Raw genomic sequence first — 18,173 nt, forward strand, 5'->3', positions numbered from 1 at the left:
AAATTAAACTTTTTCAATTTGACAATCAAATCATGCCAAACACTGTAGAATGTTTTTATGAACAATTGCTATTACCTCCACCGGTGCGGACGTCTTTGCCTCACCGGGACTGGTGGACAACCCTCTTCTCTCCGCTGCGGCTGGAAGAGGGACGGACAAGGGAGTATGCTCCCATTCCCCTGTGGACGACGAGGGCTTCAAGATTTCAGCTAAGTACCAGGACCACGTGAGACTCAAGGCTGGCGAGCTGAGCATCAACGCTGAGTCAACTCTGACTGCTTCTGCAGGTGGGACATTGCCGGGGTCCACCATTTCTACACTCGGGTCGCGTGATAACCTCACTCTCTCCCGGAAGGACTTCGAGGGATGCAAGATCAGCGAACGAAACAATATTGGGTCGAGCGATAACTTCGCTTTCCCCCACCTGGACATCGCGGGAGGCAAGGTACCGCAGCAGAAGGGGTCGCATGATAATTTCATACTCCCCCCGACGGATCACAGGACACCGGCACCGGATAAGGCCTCGGGCAGTCGGGGCCCCACCAGTGCGGAAGATACATGCCATCCGGAACTGGTGGTTTCCCCCCGGCGTTCGTTGGCAAACTCCATAGGCCATTGCCGCACAACCACGTATCCTACGAAAAGATCCACTCAGTTGACAAGCAACAATCCCATCCCTCAGGATGTCCGCTCGGACTCACGAAGATACGACCAGTGGAGGGCTAGTATGAGTGACTTCTCCGTAGCATCTGCAGGCCCTTCACACGCCCCGTCCCATTACCCAGTGGCTTCGCTATCTCTGCCGACAGCGGGGTCACCACAAACTGCTTCTGTCGGTGGAGCCCTACTGGGGTCCGCTTCCAAGCTGAAAGCACCGACACCAATATCAGCCAGATCACGAAGCAAGAAGGCTATCCCATTGCATGCGAGTTCCTCTTCGATGCCTTCTTCCGGTATGCGGGTTGATTTCAGTCCCTGTCCAACACAATCGTCGACTGCCCAGAGCCAATCGCCTCCGGCCAACATTTCGCCAAGAGATGATTACTCCTCGGATTATTCATCACCAATCACGCGACACCCAACTTTCGGAAGTCCCAGAGGGTCCACTTTGGCAATCCAATGGAACATGAATGGCTTCTATAATAACCTTTCGGACCTAGAAATTCTTGTGCGAGACAGCAAGCCCACCATCCTGGCAATCCAGGAGATCCACCGGGCTAGTGTCGGTAAGATGAACCGTACTCTGGGGGGTCAATATCAATGGATCCTTAGAAGGAACGAAAACATTTTCCACTCTGCGGCAATCGGGGTGCTAGCCTCGATACCTTTCACATCAATTCAGTTAGACACAGATCTTCCAATCGTGGCGATCAGGATAGAGCATCCATTCCCGATGTCCGTTGTCTCGGTGTATCTTCCGTGTGGAAAAATACCAGATCTTAGAAACCAACTATTAAATATACTCCAGAGCGTCGAGGGTCCCATCCTGGTACTAGGGGACATGAACGGCCACCATCCCGCTTGGGGCAGTCCAATTGCAAATACCAGAGGCTCCACTCTGATGGAAGTGGCCAGAAAACTGGATCTTGTCGTTCTCAATGATGGAGGCACCACATATACCAGTGGTCAGAGAGCAACATCTATAGATGTGTCCCTTGCTAGCGCCAACATAATCAGCAGACTCCTCTGGAGCACCGAGGAAGATCCCATGGGTAGTGATCATCACCCGGTGGTAATTCGACTTGACGACCAGCCACAAGACATCTCACGCAGGCATGGAAAATCATTTACATTCATTTCATGCATTCATTCACATTCATTTGCCTCTAACTTTTTTCATCAACAGCATTCCGCAAAATGATGTTCAGAGCTTTAGTAGGTTTTGTTATTAGCTACAACTTTTGCCCATAATTCACATCTGGATCTCTTCTGCATCAAGAATTAGAGCAGGCAGAACTTGTTACTGTTTTTCATTGAATGTAAAATACATTCACGGAAAAACAGTAGTGGCTTCTGTTCGCTCTGGTTCGTCATGCATAAGAGATACAGATTTGAGTTCTTAACAAAAGTTGTAGGTAATAGCAAAACTTACAAAAGTTCCATACATCATTTTGACGAATTCTGTCGATGAAAAAAGTTAGAAGCAAATGAATGTAAATGAATGCACGAAATGAATGCAAATGATCTCACGTAGACCACGTTGGAGGTATGAGTTGGCTGACTGGTCACTTTTCCAGGAGACTATTAGAGTTAATTTTACCAACTCGACACCGGACAATATCCAGGATTTCATCAGCTCTGTCTACCAAGTGGCAACCACATCAATCCCGCGGACAAGTCCCAACCCGGGAACCAGGTCGTTACCATGGTGGTCTCCTGAGACAAAAGCTGCTGTTAAGGCCAGAAGGAAGGCTTTAAGGGCAGCTAAACGACTGCCCGCGGACCACCCCTTGAAGGAAGCGGCACAAACTGCATACAGAACTAAACGGAACGAGTGTAGACAGACCATACGTACCGCCAACAGCTTGAGCTGGGAGACTTTCCTCGACGGTATTAACGCTGGACAGACGGCCTCTGACCTATGGGGTAAAGTCAACGCGTTGAGCGGTAAGCGAAAGTATCGTGGCATGGCTATTCGAATAGACGGCTTAATAACCAGAGACCCCGACAAAATTGCACATGCTATGGGGGAGTACTTTGCAACTCTTTCGGCTCTTGAAGGATATGACGACCATTTCCGTCGCACAAAAAATGCGACAACGCATTCGCTGGATAATTTCCACATCCCGGAGGACGATCTACCACTGGAAATTAACCAACCTTTCAGACCAAGAGAGCTTGATTTAGCCTTGTCCAAGGCTCACGGCAAATCAGCAGGCCCGGATGAAGTAGGATACCCTCTATAAAAAATCTGCCACTGGAAAGCAAACGTACGAGTGGCTAGGAAATACTATTCCTGAAGAATGGAGGCACAGCCTTGTTGTCCCAATTCCTAAGCAGGGAGCTGCGAGTCGCGAGCCAAAGGACTTCAGACCAATCTCTTTGACATGCTGTGTCAGTAAGGTGCTGGAGCGGATGGTCAATCGTAGACTCGTGCTCTACTTGGAGAGTAACGGCTACATTGACCATCGCCAGCACGCCTTCCGTCCCGGACATGGCACTGGGACCTATTTCGCCACACTTAATCAGGTACTTCGGGACGCGAGGGATGCCGACCAGCACGTGGAGCTAGCAACTTTAGACATCGCCAAGGCATACAATCAGACATGGACGCCTGACATCCTTGTCCAACTTGCGGAATGGGGTCTCTCCGGCCACATTATCCATTTTCTGAAAAATTTTCTCCAACATCGTACTTTTCAAGTATGTATGGGCAACCATAGATCCAGATGTTTCCCGGAGGAGACTGGCGTCCCACAAGGCTCTGTGATTGCAGTCACGCTGTTTTTAATACGGATGAACGGAGTTTTCAACAATCTTCCCAAGGAAATATACATCTTTGTGTATGCAGACGACATCGTCTTGGTAGTAGTTGGCAGCACCGTGAAGGCTATACGCAGAAAATTAAAAGCAGCCACGAACGCTGTCTTACGGTGGACTAAATCCGTTGGATTCCACCTTTCGGTAGAAAAATGCGCTTATACTCACATCTGTCCGATGAACCACCATGTACTCCGCTCACCAATCAGTATTGATGAAAGAATCATACCCTTCAAGAGGTCTATCCGCATCCTCGGCCTACGACTCGATAGGCATCTAAACTTTGTCGACCACTTTAATGAGGTGAAAAAGAACTGCCAAACGAGGATTGATTTACTCCGAACACTGGCCAAAAGACACTTAATGAACAACCGTGATATTCGTATGCGTGTAGCAAAAGCGGTAGTTGATTCCAGACTAACCTACGGTTTAGAACTGACTTGCCTGGCTGCTGATAGGTTGATTTACAAACTGGCTCCAGTGTATTATCAGGCCATTAGGATCACATCAGGTCTCCTCCCATCCACCCCCAGGTTGGCAGCCTGCGTGGAGAGTGGAAGGCTGCCTTTTGAAAAGTACATTGTCGCATCTGTTTGCAAGAAAGCGATTGGCTTTGCAGAAAAGACTACAGGGACAAGTGACGGAGTGTCCCTCCTCATGGAGGCGAACGATCTCCTGAATAATACCGCCAACCTGGAGCTCCCCCCTGTAGCCAGGGTCCACTGGTGTGGAGCCAGAGGTTGGAACTCACCCGGTCTGTCCATCGATCCGGCGATAAAGAACAGTTTCCGGGCGGGAACCAACTCCCCTGCGCTAGTGAGAACAGTAGCCGAATTACATCGAACCAAATACAACAATCATCAAGTACGATACACCGACGGATCCCGAAGTGGCGGTAGAGTTGGTATTGGAATTTCCGATCCGGAGCTGTGCACCTTTCACCGACTACCAGACCCATGCAGCGTTTTCACTGCTGAAGCAGCCGCCATTCTCGTAGCTGTCATCTTACCCTCAATCAAACCGATCGTCATATTCTCCGACTCTGCAAGTGTTTTAGCAGCTCTCCAGTCTGAAACAGCTAAACACCCCTGGATCCAGGGTATCCAGCAGCTCGCACCTAAGGAAACAACCTTTGTCTGGGTCCCCGGACACTGTGGGATCAGAGGTAATGAGGAAGCCGACCACCTGGCGGCATCCGGAAGACAGTCCAACTTTTACACCAGAAAGGTTCCGGCCCAGGACATAAAGCGGTGGATCACAATCACTATATGGAACTGCTGGACTAACGAATGGATGAGATCTCGAGACTTATTTATCCGGAAGGTAAAAGGGGATACCAGGAAATGGGAGGATCCACCTGAACACCGACTTCAAGTCATTCTATATCGGTTGAGAACCGGACATACCAAAGTCTCCCACAACATGGGAGGCGGAGGCGGATTCAGACGGCAGTGCGAGACATGCAATGTTCCACTTACAGTGGAGCATTTCTTATGCGAATGCCCCCAGTACCAACGACCCCGTTCCCTTTACGGGATCTCAGGTAGCATCAGGGATACCCTGAGGGATGACCCATCCAGCATCGCTGCACTATTCTGCTTCCTTCAGGAAGCAGGTCTGATTAACCAAATTTAAACACCCAAGCAACGACAACGGACAATGATTCGGACTCAAAACTATACCTCGGCAACAAATACTGACTCGGACACGGATGAACGAAGATATTGAACCAAGCAAAGCACGTACAAGGACACGGAAATGGACGAATGACGGCACTAAAATCAAACACAGCGACTACAAAGAAACAGGACACGGAACTTGACCACTTGACCACGATAATCCAAAAGGACAGTAACATCTGTAGCATTAAAGGAAAATTTCCAACTCTGAAATATTAAAACTCTGTTATTATGGAGACTCCCTTCTGGAGCTCCCACCCATCTCCTAACTCCGTATCCTCGGGGTTCTCCTCTGGAACCTCACATCCCCTTCCTATTAGCTCTGTAATTAGGGGGACTCCCGTCTGAAGTCCCCACCCCTCGTCTTTAAGAGATGAACCAGCCCAAGGCTGAAAATCTCTCTAATAAAGCAAAAAAAAAAAAAAAAAAATTTGCTATTACCGTGTATACACTGTTTATTAACAGCACTCAGTCAGACAGACTGAGGGTAGCGTTCGCTAATTTTCCAGAACATCTTTAGAGTCATCGCCGGCACACAGAAGACCCAGACGACCACACGATCTTGGCTGTGATACATCCTACTTCGAGCCTGAACCTGATCCGGCCTTTTGAAAACTTCACACATGCTTAAATGATCATATTACTAATGATTTTATTTGACTTCCTCCCGCTGCTAAATTACATAATCTCTCCTTTTAGGTGTAAACATTTTTTCAAGTGATTTCTTTCAACACTTCCTTTGCGTATGTTTTTTTTTTCTTTTTTGTATTTTGCATTATTAATGGTGGTGAGTGACTATATAGTATTTGCTAAACACAGTTTATTCTCTTTTCTGTTGCGGATCCCATAAATTCCCGTGATTCATCATGAATTACTGCTTTTATTCTAACTTCGAGTAGCGTAAAAAACGGACACATACTTGTTTGTTTCTAGTTAACTCTATGAACAAAGTTTATCTTCCCTTTTTTTGTAATGCTTGCATTGTTCTCTATCCCGTTTCCGTTTGCTAAGGAATCGTATCATACACATTTGTTTTCTTTACTAAACTGATAGGTTGAAGATAACCATTTTTCTGATGTTAAAAAATAGACAGATGTTTCCTCTTCTAACACGCTTTTCCGTTTAAGACTAACACGCCACGGGAGAAAAAAAACCTTGCATTCCGCTAGTGGTAGAGATTTGATGAAATAGAGGACCTCGAGATTGGTGGTTGTGGACGTTCTAGCGTTTGTTTGTTTTCCTTTTTTTTTATGTTCTCACCCAGGTCGAATATGCTTCTTAAGAGATAGTTATTGTTTGTGTTTTTTTTTTGTTTACTGGTAGTCTACATGTTTCTTTTAATATAAATTAAATTACTGTTCAATCGTTAAATACTTTTAATTTTACACGTTTTCTTTTGTCGAGTAGATTATACAATTTTTGAATGACGTTTTATCCAATATCCATATGCCCATTAAGTTCTGTTTCCTCTTGGTTTTATGATTCGAGTTTTACAAATATGTTTGCCTTTGATTATAAACTTTCATGCTGCGCCCATTTTCGTATAATTGTAAGATGTTGTGAAAGAGGAAACTCACTGTCCAATGTCCGAGAGGTATTTCTCGAAAGGAAATTTCCGGTATGAAGTTGTAAATATGAGCACTGAAAGACTTGGAACGGATCACAGAAAGTGTACCTCTCTGCTCACCGTAACTACAGTATACACAGGTTAAAAATAACAGATTAAGGAAATCAATTCGTTACACAAATAAAATGAGTAACATTATGTCAAAACGCACAAACAGAAATGTTAGGTATAGTCTAGATCGTAAAAGCAGTTATGTTTTAGGTTTTATGTTTCAATATATTAAGCCTCACTTTCACCGGGCGTTAGTTCCCCCTCCGGAATCGGAACAATAAGATTTTCTTTCGACATCAGCGAGTACTTAGTAACAAAGTGCGTAAACCGTAAGCAGAGATACGTGTCATCTTCGAACTCGTTAAATATTCGCCGATGATGATAGTATGCATGCGAGAAGATTCGATAAACGCGCCGGCAAACGGAGCCGAGCTTCGACACTGACGATTCCTTGATTGATACCCTGGAGAGACTCAATTTCAAATCAATTCAAATGCTTCTAAGAATACTTTTGATTCTCCTGATTGAACTTACCTGCTGGGAAAATATTTATTGCTATTGAGAAGGCATGCGGCCCCGTCCAGTGTGTGACGTGTGTAGTCAATAGCTGGACATTCTTTTGGCGTTTTGTGCGCCGCGCACAGGAAGATCCACTGCTCGGTCGCCGTCATCTGGGTGCAGGTGGCAGGGAAGCACAACGTCTGTAGTCGCACAGCCAAGCCGTTCAATTCCATGCAGAATTGTCTACAAATGCAGCGAACTTCAATGAACGCTTGCCTACCAAAGGGTGCTACCTAGGTGGTTCAAATCTTACCTCAAATGTTCGTACTTCCACACACCCTCGTCTTGACCGTCCGGCATCGTCAGGATTTGCTCGACATTGGCGGGCTCCTTCTTAATCATCTGCTGAATGTACTGCTGTACTGCAAGAGTGCTGTCCATCTCTTCAAACGGTTCATCGGGCCAGTTGGAGAAGTCCTGGTGGGTGGAACGGAAATTCAAACGTTAGCTATGTGCAGGGCTGGTAGTGGGTATGTGATACAATAAGAGTGGTTTTAGTGACTAAATTAGTGATAATAGTGATCAAATAGCGGCTCTAAAACGACTTAGTGTTCTAGATGCACTTCCACAGTTATTGAGAGCTTTCGATGTCTGTACCATTTTTGCATTAGTATAAATGTGTGACAAGTACAATCATTCTCTATTATGCCCAGGGAAGTCGAGAAACTTTCCCAACCGAAAAAATCCTTTCGGTTGGACAATAGATGATTTGGATGATCTTCTTCGTCACCAACTCTTTAATGAATACGAATTTTGGTGTCCAGAAGCTTCGATCGCTTCTCCAGTTTCTCAGACTTCAGCTGTTGAATCGTGCTTCAATTATCTTCATACAACGTTATTGTGCCGGAATTAACGGAATTCCAACATCATCTTGCGAATCCACAAAAGCTTCTGGCTTGCTTCAGCAACTGCAATAAACCCTGCTTCTGAAGAAGAAAGTGTACCTCAAGTTTGCTTCTTTGCGCCCCCCAACTGATTGCTCCTCCTCCTCCTCCGAATGCTAGGTAGCCGGTGTTCGATTTGCGATCTCGATGATCTTCTGCCCAGTCCGCATCTACGAAGGCTGTCAAGTTTGATATGTAATTACCCAAATGCAGTCCGTACTTGGCCGTTGCTACTAGATATCGCATCACTCTTTTTGCTTCCGTCCAATCCTCTGCTCTCGGAGAACTAACTTTTCGCACTAGCAAAGAAGTGTTAATGGCTATGTCCGGCCTCGTGTTCACTGCAACGTAGAGCAATCCGCCAATTTATGGCTTCGCTTTGTCAAGACAAAAATGTTCTGCTTAACCGTAGAATGTAACTTTGCTGATTAATCACTAACTCACGGTCAACTCGAATTTCAAGGTAGTGGTGTACATCTTCGAGAGGATTTACCTTGAAATTTGTTGAAAAGTATGTCAGGATTGCTTTGTATTACCACCGACAAACCGACATGAATGACAATACAAATTACAATGAAATTTCTGATAAAAGCACAAACTGGCATCTGCCGTCGTGTTAGCGGAAATTTTTTACCCTAGCCACGAACACGCATACAAATTTTATGAGTTGGTTCGTGTCTAATCTATTCCGGACAAATTATTTTTATCTAGATAAAAAAAATTCTATGGTATTGACCGATAGGATCGCTGCACATTTGAATCAGCCGTTATGGATTCTCGATCAAGAGTTAAGTTTAAGTTTCATGTCGGATTGTCGGTGGTATTACTCTTCAGTCTTGCATACGATCGTGGATTTCAATGTACAAACAGGCATCAGAGTTTGATTGAACGAAGCCCAGGCCCTTGAAGCACCGACAAACCGACATGAATGACCATAGCAAAAACAATAAAATTTCTGACCAAAGCACACTAATGACATCTGGCTCCGGGTTCGCGGGAAATATTTAGCTAAGCCATGGGCCCGCATGCAAAAGTTATGAATTCGTTCGTGTCTGATCTATTCTGGACAAATTATTTTTATCTAGATCAAAAAATCCTAAGGTTTTGATAGTTCGGATCACTGCACATTTAAATCGACCGTTTACGATTTTCGGGCATAAGTCAGAATTAAGTGTCATGTCGGTTTGTCGGTGCTTGAAGTACTTGTCGATGGTTTTGTCCCAAACGTGCCCCACCTGTTTCAAGTCGCACAAGCTTCGCTTCAGATGACAACCGATATCAGAATCACCTGTTTCGTATCCCTTAGGTTGCTTCATGAAAACGTCCTCAGTCAGCTCAGTATTGAGGTAGGCATTCTTGAAGTCTACGTGCTTTACCAAAAACTTCCGAAGAGCAGCAACGGTCAGTAGAATCCGGAGAGTAACATGCCTTGCTATTGGAGCAAAAACTTCATCGTACCGAGAAATTTGATCATGTTCATCCAGCTTGCGTTTATACAGCCACTTGCATCCGATAGCCTTCTTGCCTTCAGGTAGTGTCGTATATTACCATGTTGAATTCTGCATCAATGACATGAACTCTTCACACATTGCTAACTTCCACAGCGCACTCTCGGTACCTGAAACTGCTTCGTTGTACGTTTGTGCTTCAACGCTGCTTACCAGATTGCTTGATGTATGATATCGTAATGGTGGAACTCCCTTATTACTTCGCTCAGAATTGTGAATAACTCCACTGCTACTATCTTCATGATAAGAGTCAAACTCGTCGACCTCATCAGTGTCATCTTCGTTGCATGTGATTGTTTCTAATTCCGCGGGTTGAGCCACAGTAGGTTGCTATTTCAAGCGTAACAAAGGATGCAACACATTTTCTACCGTTTGCTCCAGGTTCGGGATAATATCATTTGCTTGAATTTGCCCCTCTTCAAAGAATCTTGCAACGGCTGATTATCAGCTGATTTGAAGAAACATCTACGAATCTATACGCCTTGTGATTGCTTGAACAGCCTACAACATACACCGACACATCTCAGTAGTGTATCTGTTACGTCTTTCTTGTTGCGGTGAATAGCCAGCAGTGAACTCAGTATGGATTCCTTTATCTCGGTAGTATGCCATCAGCCGCTCGCTCGTGTACTCTGCTCCCCTGTCAGACCATATCCGTTTGGGGTATCGTCCGAATTCTGTTTTAGGTTGTCCGCCGAGTTCCATATTTTTTCCGCAACCTCAGACTTACATTTCAGCAGAAAAATCGTGCAGTATCGGCTGTAATTATCTAATAGTGTAAGGATATAGTGCAATCCAGTCACCGAGTTAACACCTAACGGACCATATGCGTCGGAGTGAATGATATCCATTGGAGCTTTCCTCTTTTTCTCTGGTGCCTTGGGGAAAGAATTTCGTGCTTGTTTTCCATTTCCAGGCAACATTCACATCCTTCACCAATTCCACAACTGGATACCTTCATCCCGTTGACTAGATTTATTTGTTTATTTGGTTCTACATCAACAAACTGGTTGTAGTCCTAATGATGGATTAAGCAATACTAGGAAATACAGTACAGGAAATAGTCCAACTTTATTCCTAATTCTTAAAAATATATCACGGAATCTCTGAAGCAGCGTCTCGCGTGCCAAGTGAAAATCAAATAAGGAAGCAACACGATTGAAAACCCTTTGTAGCCCATTGATAGCACCATCCGAACTATAGTTTGTACAACGAAAAGGTATCCTCAGCATTGCGTTGTTACGGAGTGCTCGTGGTTGAACGTTAACGTCGATTTGTTGTAGAATAGAAGGACAATCGATTCCGCCCTGTAGAATTGTCGTATCTCTTCAACTCCACAAAGGATCCAGGTGAATTAACTGGCACCGACTTTCGTAGCTTGGAAGGCGATGAGGCAATCGTCGAAGGGCAAACTAGATGAATCGTCGTTGAATGGACTCTACTCTTTGTACACTGTTTTGGTAATTGGGATTCCATACAGGGCAGCAGTATTCTAACACCGACCGGACGAAGGAGCAGGAAAGCGACTTCAAACAGTAGATGTCCGTGAAACTTTTAGTTATCCTGAAAATGAAGCCGAGCGTTCTGGATGCCTTGTCGATCACGTACGAGATATGCTGGCTGTATGTGAGTTGATAATCCTTAATGTGATTCACACGATGTACGTCAACGCCTTCTAGGATATAACTGAATGTAATTGGATGTTTCTTCCGTGAGAACGTGATTACTGAACATTTTGTTGGATTTACAACCATGCGGTTCAGTTGGCACCAATTAAGAAAAGCGTTGAGTTGGAGTTGGAGAAGATGGCAGTCAGCGATGGCTCGGATTTGGAGATAGATTTTCATGTCGTTTGCGAACGACAGTCGTGGACCGTCGCGGACGAAATTGACGTCGTTGAAATACACAAGAAATATCAACGGGCCGAGGTGGCTACCTTGCGGAATACCCGAAGTGGCAGGGAACGAAGGAGATCGGCAGTCGTCGATTGCAACGTCCAACTGACGATCAGATAGATAGCATGCGAACCATCGTAGGAGACTGCCGTTTATACCGAGCCTATCCAGTTTGCCGATCGCTATAGGATGGTTCAACTTGTCGACGACGGCTGATAGGTCAGTGTAGATGACATCTGTTTGCATATGGTCTATCATACTCTCCGTAATGTATGAGGTGAGACACAGAAGGTTGGAAGTAGTCGACCGCCCTGCCATGAAACCATGCTGGTCTTCGCTCAAGTACTACTTCAAGTGAGAGACTAATGGTTCCGTAACGACCAACTCGAACAGTTCAGATATGGCACACAACGATGTGATGCCGCGGTAGTTGTCGATGTTTCTTTTGCATCCCTTCTTATGCACTGGAAACATCTCAGCTGATTTCCAGTAGGAAGGAAACACCCCACTGGAGAGGGACATTTCGAACAGAAGGCAAAGAGGAGCCACCAGGCTATCGATGTGTTGCTTGAGAAAGACGGAAGGAACTCCGTCAGGTCCAGGCTTAAAGAAAGACTTAAGTTGTGAAGCCGCCCTAGTTATCATAGAAAGATCGATGTTGATAGCTTCCAAAGATTGACTAGACATTGGAACATTGCTGGCTGCTAGAGAAACGTGCTCGTCAGGTAGGTTCTTATCATAGAATACACTTGCAAACTTGGTTGAGAACAGACGGCAAATGTCCTGAGGGGATGAAGCTTCTTCGCCGTTCAGTACCATAGTCGATGGAAGGTCAGACTCCTTTCGTTGCTCATTCACATAAATCCAACAAATTTTCGGGTGAGATCGAAGCTTCCGTTGAACATCCGTTGATAACGCCGATAACGTTGGCGACTGGTTCGTTGATACGCATGATTGAACCTTGCATAATGGTCCTTGAGTTGGTACTTGTTGTATTTTCTTAGCGCGGCTCTTTTGGAAGACTTTAACATACGGAGTTCACTGGTTAGCCAAGGATGATGATTACCTTGTTTAGGAACTTTTTTCGGAATGTGTCGCTCAATGACGTAAACCAAAATATGCGAGAGCGTTTGGGCAGCTGCATTGACATCGGCAGGGACGAGTATCCTAGGGGGGGTGGAATGACCTCAGCAATTTGGTTGCCTTCAAGTGCAATAACTTAAGGAGGATGGTGTGGAACAGTCTTTATCAAGAAAAACAGCCATAGACAAATGCGGAGCAGTATCCTGAGCGGTGACGAAGCAAAAGTTTAAGCGACGATTGTTCTCATTAACCACGTTGTTGATTTGCTTCAGAGTGGCGATGATCCAAAAGGTTTACAGCTCCACAGAGTGAAATGTAGAAAAGTCGTGGTCCGGATACAGGATTTGAAACCGTAAGATGATCGCCAAGAAATTGCCAGTAGATTGAAGTCGCCAATGACTATCATCCCGTCAGCCGCTTTTTCGTAAAATCTCAGACAATGCTTCCGTATCACGATGTCCGAAACGTCAATGCCAGGTGTGTTGACAGTCTCCTCGATGCACCTTATCGCACTTAAGGCTGCACAAACTTGATGGCTGTTGGTTGACCCGGTATAACCTTTTGATTTAACAGCTTCTGCGACTACCTTGCCGTTGATCACGATCCAACACCTTGTTTCCTCAAGCTTTCGTGTGGTTAAAACAGGAACCGAAAGAAAATTTACCGCTTGTTTCGGCACGTAGAGTACCGTGGAAGCACCATACTTGACGCAGTTAAGACAATTTCAAATTCAAACATGTTCTAAAAAATGAGAGTCTTACCAATTCAATCAATATTTTACACAGTAATAGTTCAGTAAATACAGAATGTAGGAAAAATAAATAAAACGTAAATATCTGTTAATTTCTTGATGTTATAATAAATTTCTGTTTGGTACTTTGGGTTCCTAACTTGACGCATAGAATCTGTAATGTGCCTTATTTGACGCAAGGTGTTCTTTATTTGACGCACTTAAAAAAAATAGCTTAATTTCAACAAAAAACAAGTGTTTATTGAATGGTTGATGAAATATGGTAAATATACAAATCATTAAAGATCAAACAATCAATTTTATTTTCAAGACGTTTTGCTGCGGCCAATTTCTTCGCTTCTCTGGCTGCCTTTTTCTCCGCTCGAATTTGTTCTTCCTTCTGTTTGTCTGCTTCCATCCTTTCAAACCACGCTCTATACTCGTCGCTTGTAGCGACAGCAGGATTAGCTCGTTTTGGGCTTCATGTAGCTTTGTTTTGGGTTCCATGTTTCACATAGAAAATAATAAGGGCCACTGTGAGCCTAAATTGACGCAAAACATTTTCGTTAAATAATGTGCTCTAAACATACTATATATTGCTGAATCAGCTGTTAAACGTTAAAAATACTTACAGTTTAATAGTTAGTAACGTTTTATTACACAAAAACTGATTTTCTGCGTGAAAACTAACAATAAACATTAAACTTGCTCCTTAGCGTTGTTGCTACGATGAGAAAAAAATGACGCATTTGACAGATGGCTTTTTCGTTTTGATTTTGATTGCTCTTATTAGCAATAAACAAAGTATGTTTTTTGTTATGAATGGGTGGCATGAGTGTAAACAAAGGACAGCAAATTACAATTTCGGTGCAATTCAAACCGAAACAGGAGTTATGATCGAATTGATTGGAAAGTGCGTCAAGTTTGGACCCGCGTCAAATATGGTGCTTCCACGGTACTCAATTTAAAAGTATTGTGGTATTACCTTTATCATCGTTCCGCTTGATATTTCCACTGCCAGATCCCTCTACTACAAGTCAGCTATTTCGACATTCCCGGTTGCTGCACTGGCTCCGGAGTCGACAATCTAATTCTCCGAACCATGTCCTCCACCAATTGTTAGAGCATATATATCGTCCAGATTGCTTCGAGCCATTTTGGCATTCCCGTTGCTTATGATCAGGTCACTAGCAAATATGGCACAGTAACACCTTCCGAATGACGGTTCCTTTTAACGCTGATCCACTTGAAGAATACCGATTATACTTATTGACTTCATACAGAAGTTTCTCATGTACCAAGTTCAGGGTCATCGCGTTATCTGATCGCGTCTCCAAAGCGGTTGTTAACGCATTAAATGACTTCGGTAGTCCGCGTAATACAAAAGCTACCATAGTGTCCTCACCGAGGTCCATTCCTGCGCTACAGAGTTTCGTGTAGAGATCTTCCATCTTGTTCAGGTAACTGTCCATATCTTCGCTTTCATGATATCGATGTCAACACATCCGTTGCAACAAGGAAACCCTCGTGAAGAGTGTAGGCTTTTGATGATGTTTCGCTAGTGCTGACCATGCCTCCTTGGCCGTCCGAATAACTCGAATGATTCCGTACTGGTTCTTCTCCAACAGCAATACGGTGGCACGAGCTTTCTCCTCACCTACGAGCGGAAGGAGCATGAGCTCCTTCAGCCTGACCTGCTACCGGAGCCGGTGGATCGTTCTCAACGGCCAAAGTCCCTCTCGGATCAGCAGCGCTTCCGTTCTTAGCTTTCATGCCTCGTAGTTTGAATTCGCGGAATAAGCTCTATAACGTCCGATGAAATCTTCAATTCCGTGCTCAGGCCCAAAACTTGTTGCAAAGCTTATTTGAAACACGTTTGGAAGTACTTTAACTATTTGTTTTATATTACTTCTGTGTGAAGTCAACGATTTACATAGTTGAAGATCCTAATTTCAAATAGCAGGCTAGAGTGGTAATTTTAATACGATAGATGAGGAGATGCTCGATACTTGGTATCTTGGATCTCTCGTTCCGCTAACAAATAGTAACTAGCTGGCCCATAATACTGGGGTGACTGTAAATATAGTAGAATTTCGTTCGTTATACCCCCTACAGAATATGGTTTATATCATGTAATATAGGCTGTCTTGCAATGAGCACTCATACATCTAGTTTTCACTGGAAATCCTATGCATGAGTGCTCGTTGCAAGACAGCCTACATTACACTGACAAGCTCTTTTTATATCATAAAAAATACAAAATATGATCATAACATCTACTGATTTCATAATGGATCAATGAAAATGCTGAGGTTTTGACAGAACTATGCTGTGGTGGGTTCAAAACTTTACCATCTAAAATGGGTTGTATATATCTGCGAACAAAAGGTAAGTTCCGAAAACTTCTGGAATTTTTTGTGAACTTCAGGCAAACTTCAGGATTTTCAAAGTGGTTCCAAAAACTTAGAATTGAGAGAACTTCAGGAATGCTTCGAAAGTAGAAGGACTAATCAGAGAAACTAAGAACAGTCCAACTAATTTTAAGCAAATTGAAGAACTAGAAGAAAACTAAGAAGTTCCAAGAAACTCAGGGAATTTCCGAAACTTCATCAAGTACCAAGACCTTTATTTAAATTTCAGAAACAAAAGAGATGTTACATGAGCGTCAGGAAAATGATTTTCAATGCAGTTTAAAGAACTGCAAAACAATGCAGGAACTTCATCAACGATCAGATTATGTTCAAGAAATTCACGAGATTTTTTAAAATGTTCAGAAATCTTCAAGAACGTCTAGAGACCTTGAGAGAAGTATATATTTTGGGAAGTTCTCGGAACTTCGTAGATGATTAGAGATCTTCATATCAGTTTCATTTATTTAAGGAAAATTGCGGGATATTTCAAGGAATTCAAAGGAATTATGGGATATTTCAAGAATTTCATGAATTTTGCGATACTTCAGAAACAATGCGAGGTCTGCAGGAAATTTTATAAATATAATTAAAATTTCCGAAACAATAGAAAAATTAATGAACTTTAGGAAAGATTAAAAACCTCACGGAAGTCCAAATAAAACTTTTTTTACGCGAATTGTCTACTTTTGTGGATGTTCAAAATCTTCAGAGAACCACACCGCTACCTGGTTACATATGCTAGTCTTAGATCCTAATTCATACATGTAACTTCAGAATAAGTGAATCGTAAAGCTCTTGAATCTTTTTTATGAATTGATCACTTTTACGCATTGTCCGGACCTCCCGAATGACCGGGTTATGTCCAGCAGAGTTCGCATGCTGGTCCCAAATCCAAATTCATTAATGTAGCATCAAAATAAGTGATTTAAAAAAAATACGGAGCTGTAGGATCTTTTCTATGAATTGGCCCCATTTACGGATGTTCCGGATCTTTTGAAGGACTGTTCCACGGCCACCAGAGTGCACATACTGGTTTCAAATTCAAATTCATTCATGCAGCATAACAACAAGTTGATTAAAAAAATCTAGATCATTTTTTTACTAATTTCCCACATTTATGGATGTTCCGGGTCTTCCAGAGGAATGCTTTGCTGTCCCTTGGGTCCACATTTTTGTCCCAGATACAAATTCATTCATATATCACAATTTACAAATGAAAAACAAAACAAACATTTTATGGATAGCAACGCTTGGGCCGGTTGCTATCGCGCTACTATATTTGTCAACTCGCTGTTCACAGGCAGGTTGTTATTTCTCGTACTTGAATAGAGCTTTTTGACGTCTAATCGGCGCACACTATTGCACCATTTAAATCGAACGAGTGCGAGCAAGAGGGAAACAGATTAGTGGGAAAACAAACCATGCATTCATCCATGTATGCTAGAAAGAGACAGACGATTAAACGTCAAAAAGGTCTATACACAGCAAAAAAAAATGTAATATCGATCAACGTAATTCAAGCTGATGTATGAAATAATCATGTAATAGCAAAAAGCAGATACAATATTACATCAATGGATGTAATTTTGTTCGCAAAATCGATGTACATCGTACAATGTGATATTACACAACCGATGGATTGACCTGGTTGCAGCAGTTTCGATGTAATATTCAACAACTTTTTTTGCTGTGTAGCAACCCCCGGTGCGGTTACTGGGTTATGGAGGAGGTTGCTAAAATAGCTCAAGCAACGCATTGGTGCGGGTGCTCTAAACAACCCAATTCTGAAAAAAATATTTTTATCTGGAAATTAGTATTTGCAACTATAGCTTCGACTTCTTCCTTCCACTCTCACGACTCTAACAAATCATAACATTATTAAAGTTTAAAAACACATTCGATTGCCTCTCGATCTGAACACAACTTTCTTCCGCACAGAGCCCCAAAATCTCCTATCATCATCATCATCGCACACTTGCAGAGCTGAGGAGGAGCGTGAAAGCAAAACTACACACACGACCAACTTCGAATCGAATCGATTGTCATCGCCTTTCTTTGCACTTTCGCGACGCAGCGAACCCGAATTTACTGTCGCAATTTCCGCACCATCCCGCACGGTTCCCGGAATGTTTCGTACCTCGTCGGAAGCGTTGCACTGTCCACTTTCGCCGGAACCACTTTACACTCGAAAAAAACACCTACCTTTGCTTTGGTTCCGGGTCTGTTTCTTCGGAGGATCGTAGAACCGTCAGCCATCTTCATGATTGGAAAATTCTTTTTCCCCTTTTGACAGCTGTTGTTTTGCGAGCTGTCAGTCGCGGGTA

At 43.5% G+C, this 18,173-nt stretch overlaps 1 protein-coding gene across 2 annotated transcripts; it reads right to left on the minus strand.

The window, feature by feature from the left end:
• Positions 1-5,786: 5,786 nt before the first annotated feature.
• Positions 5,787-18,156, minus strand: Mob4 (MOB kinase activator 4). 2 transcript variants are annotated; one of them, XM_065227885.1, is made up of 4 exons: positions 18,052-18,156; positions 7,592-7,755; positions 7,312-7,521; positions 5,787-7,240 (listed from the first exon to the last, which is right to left on the minus strand). In XM_065227885.1, exons 1-4 carry the CDS (start codon positions 18,109-18,111, stop codon positions 7,006-7,008), a joined length of 669 nt encoding a protein of 222 aa, XP_065083957.1. In that variant the 5' UTR covers positions 18,112-18,156; the 3' UTR covers positions 5,787-7,005. The 2 variants fall into 2 exon arrangements, with proteins under 2 accessions (XP_065083957.1, XP_065083946.1); XM_065227874.1 differs by having other exon boundaries at positions 5,787-7,249.
• Positions 18,157-18,173: the final 17 nt, after the last annotated feature.

Source organism: Ochlerotatus camptorhynchus, unplaced genomic scaffold (assembly GCF_037179485.1).
Source record: "Ochlerotatus camptorhynchus isolate MF236.1 unplaced genomic scaffold, CSIRO-AGI_Acam_v1.1 ptg000023l, whole genome shotgun sequence".
NCBI classification, from domain to species: domain Eukaryota; kingdom Metazoa; phylum Arthropoda; class Insecta; order Diptera; family Culicidae; genus Ochlerotatus; species Ochlerotatus camptorhynchus.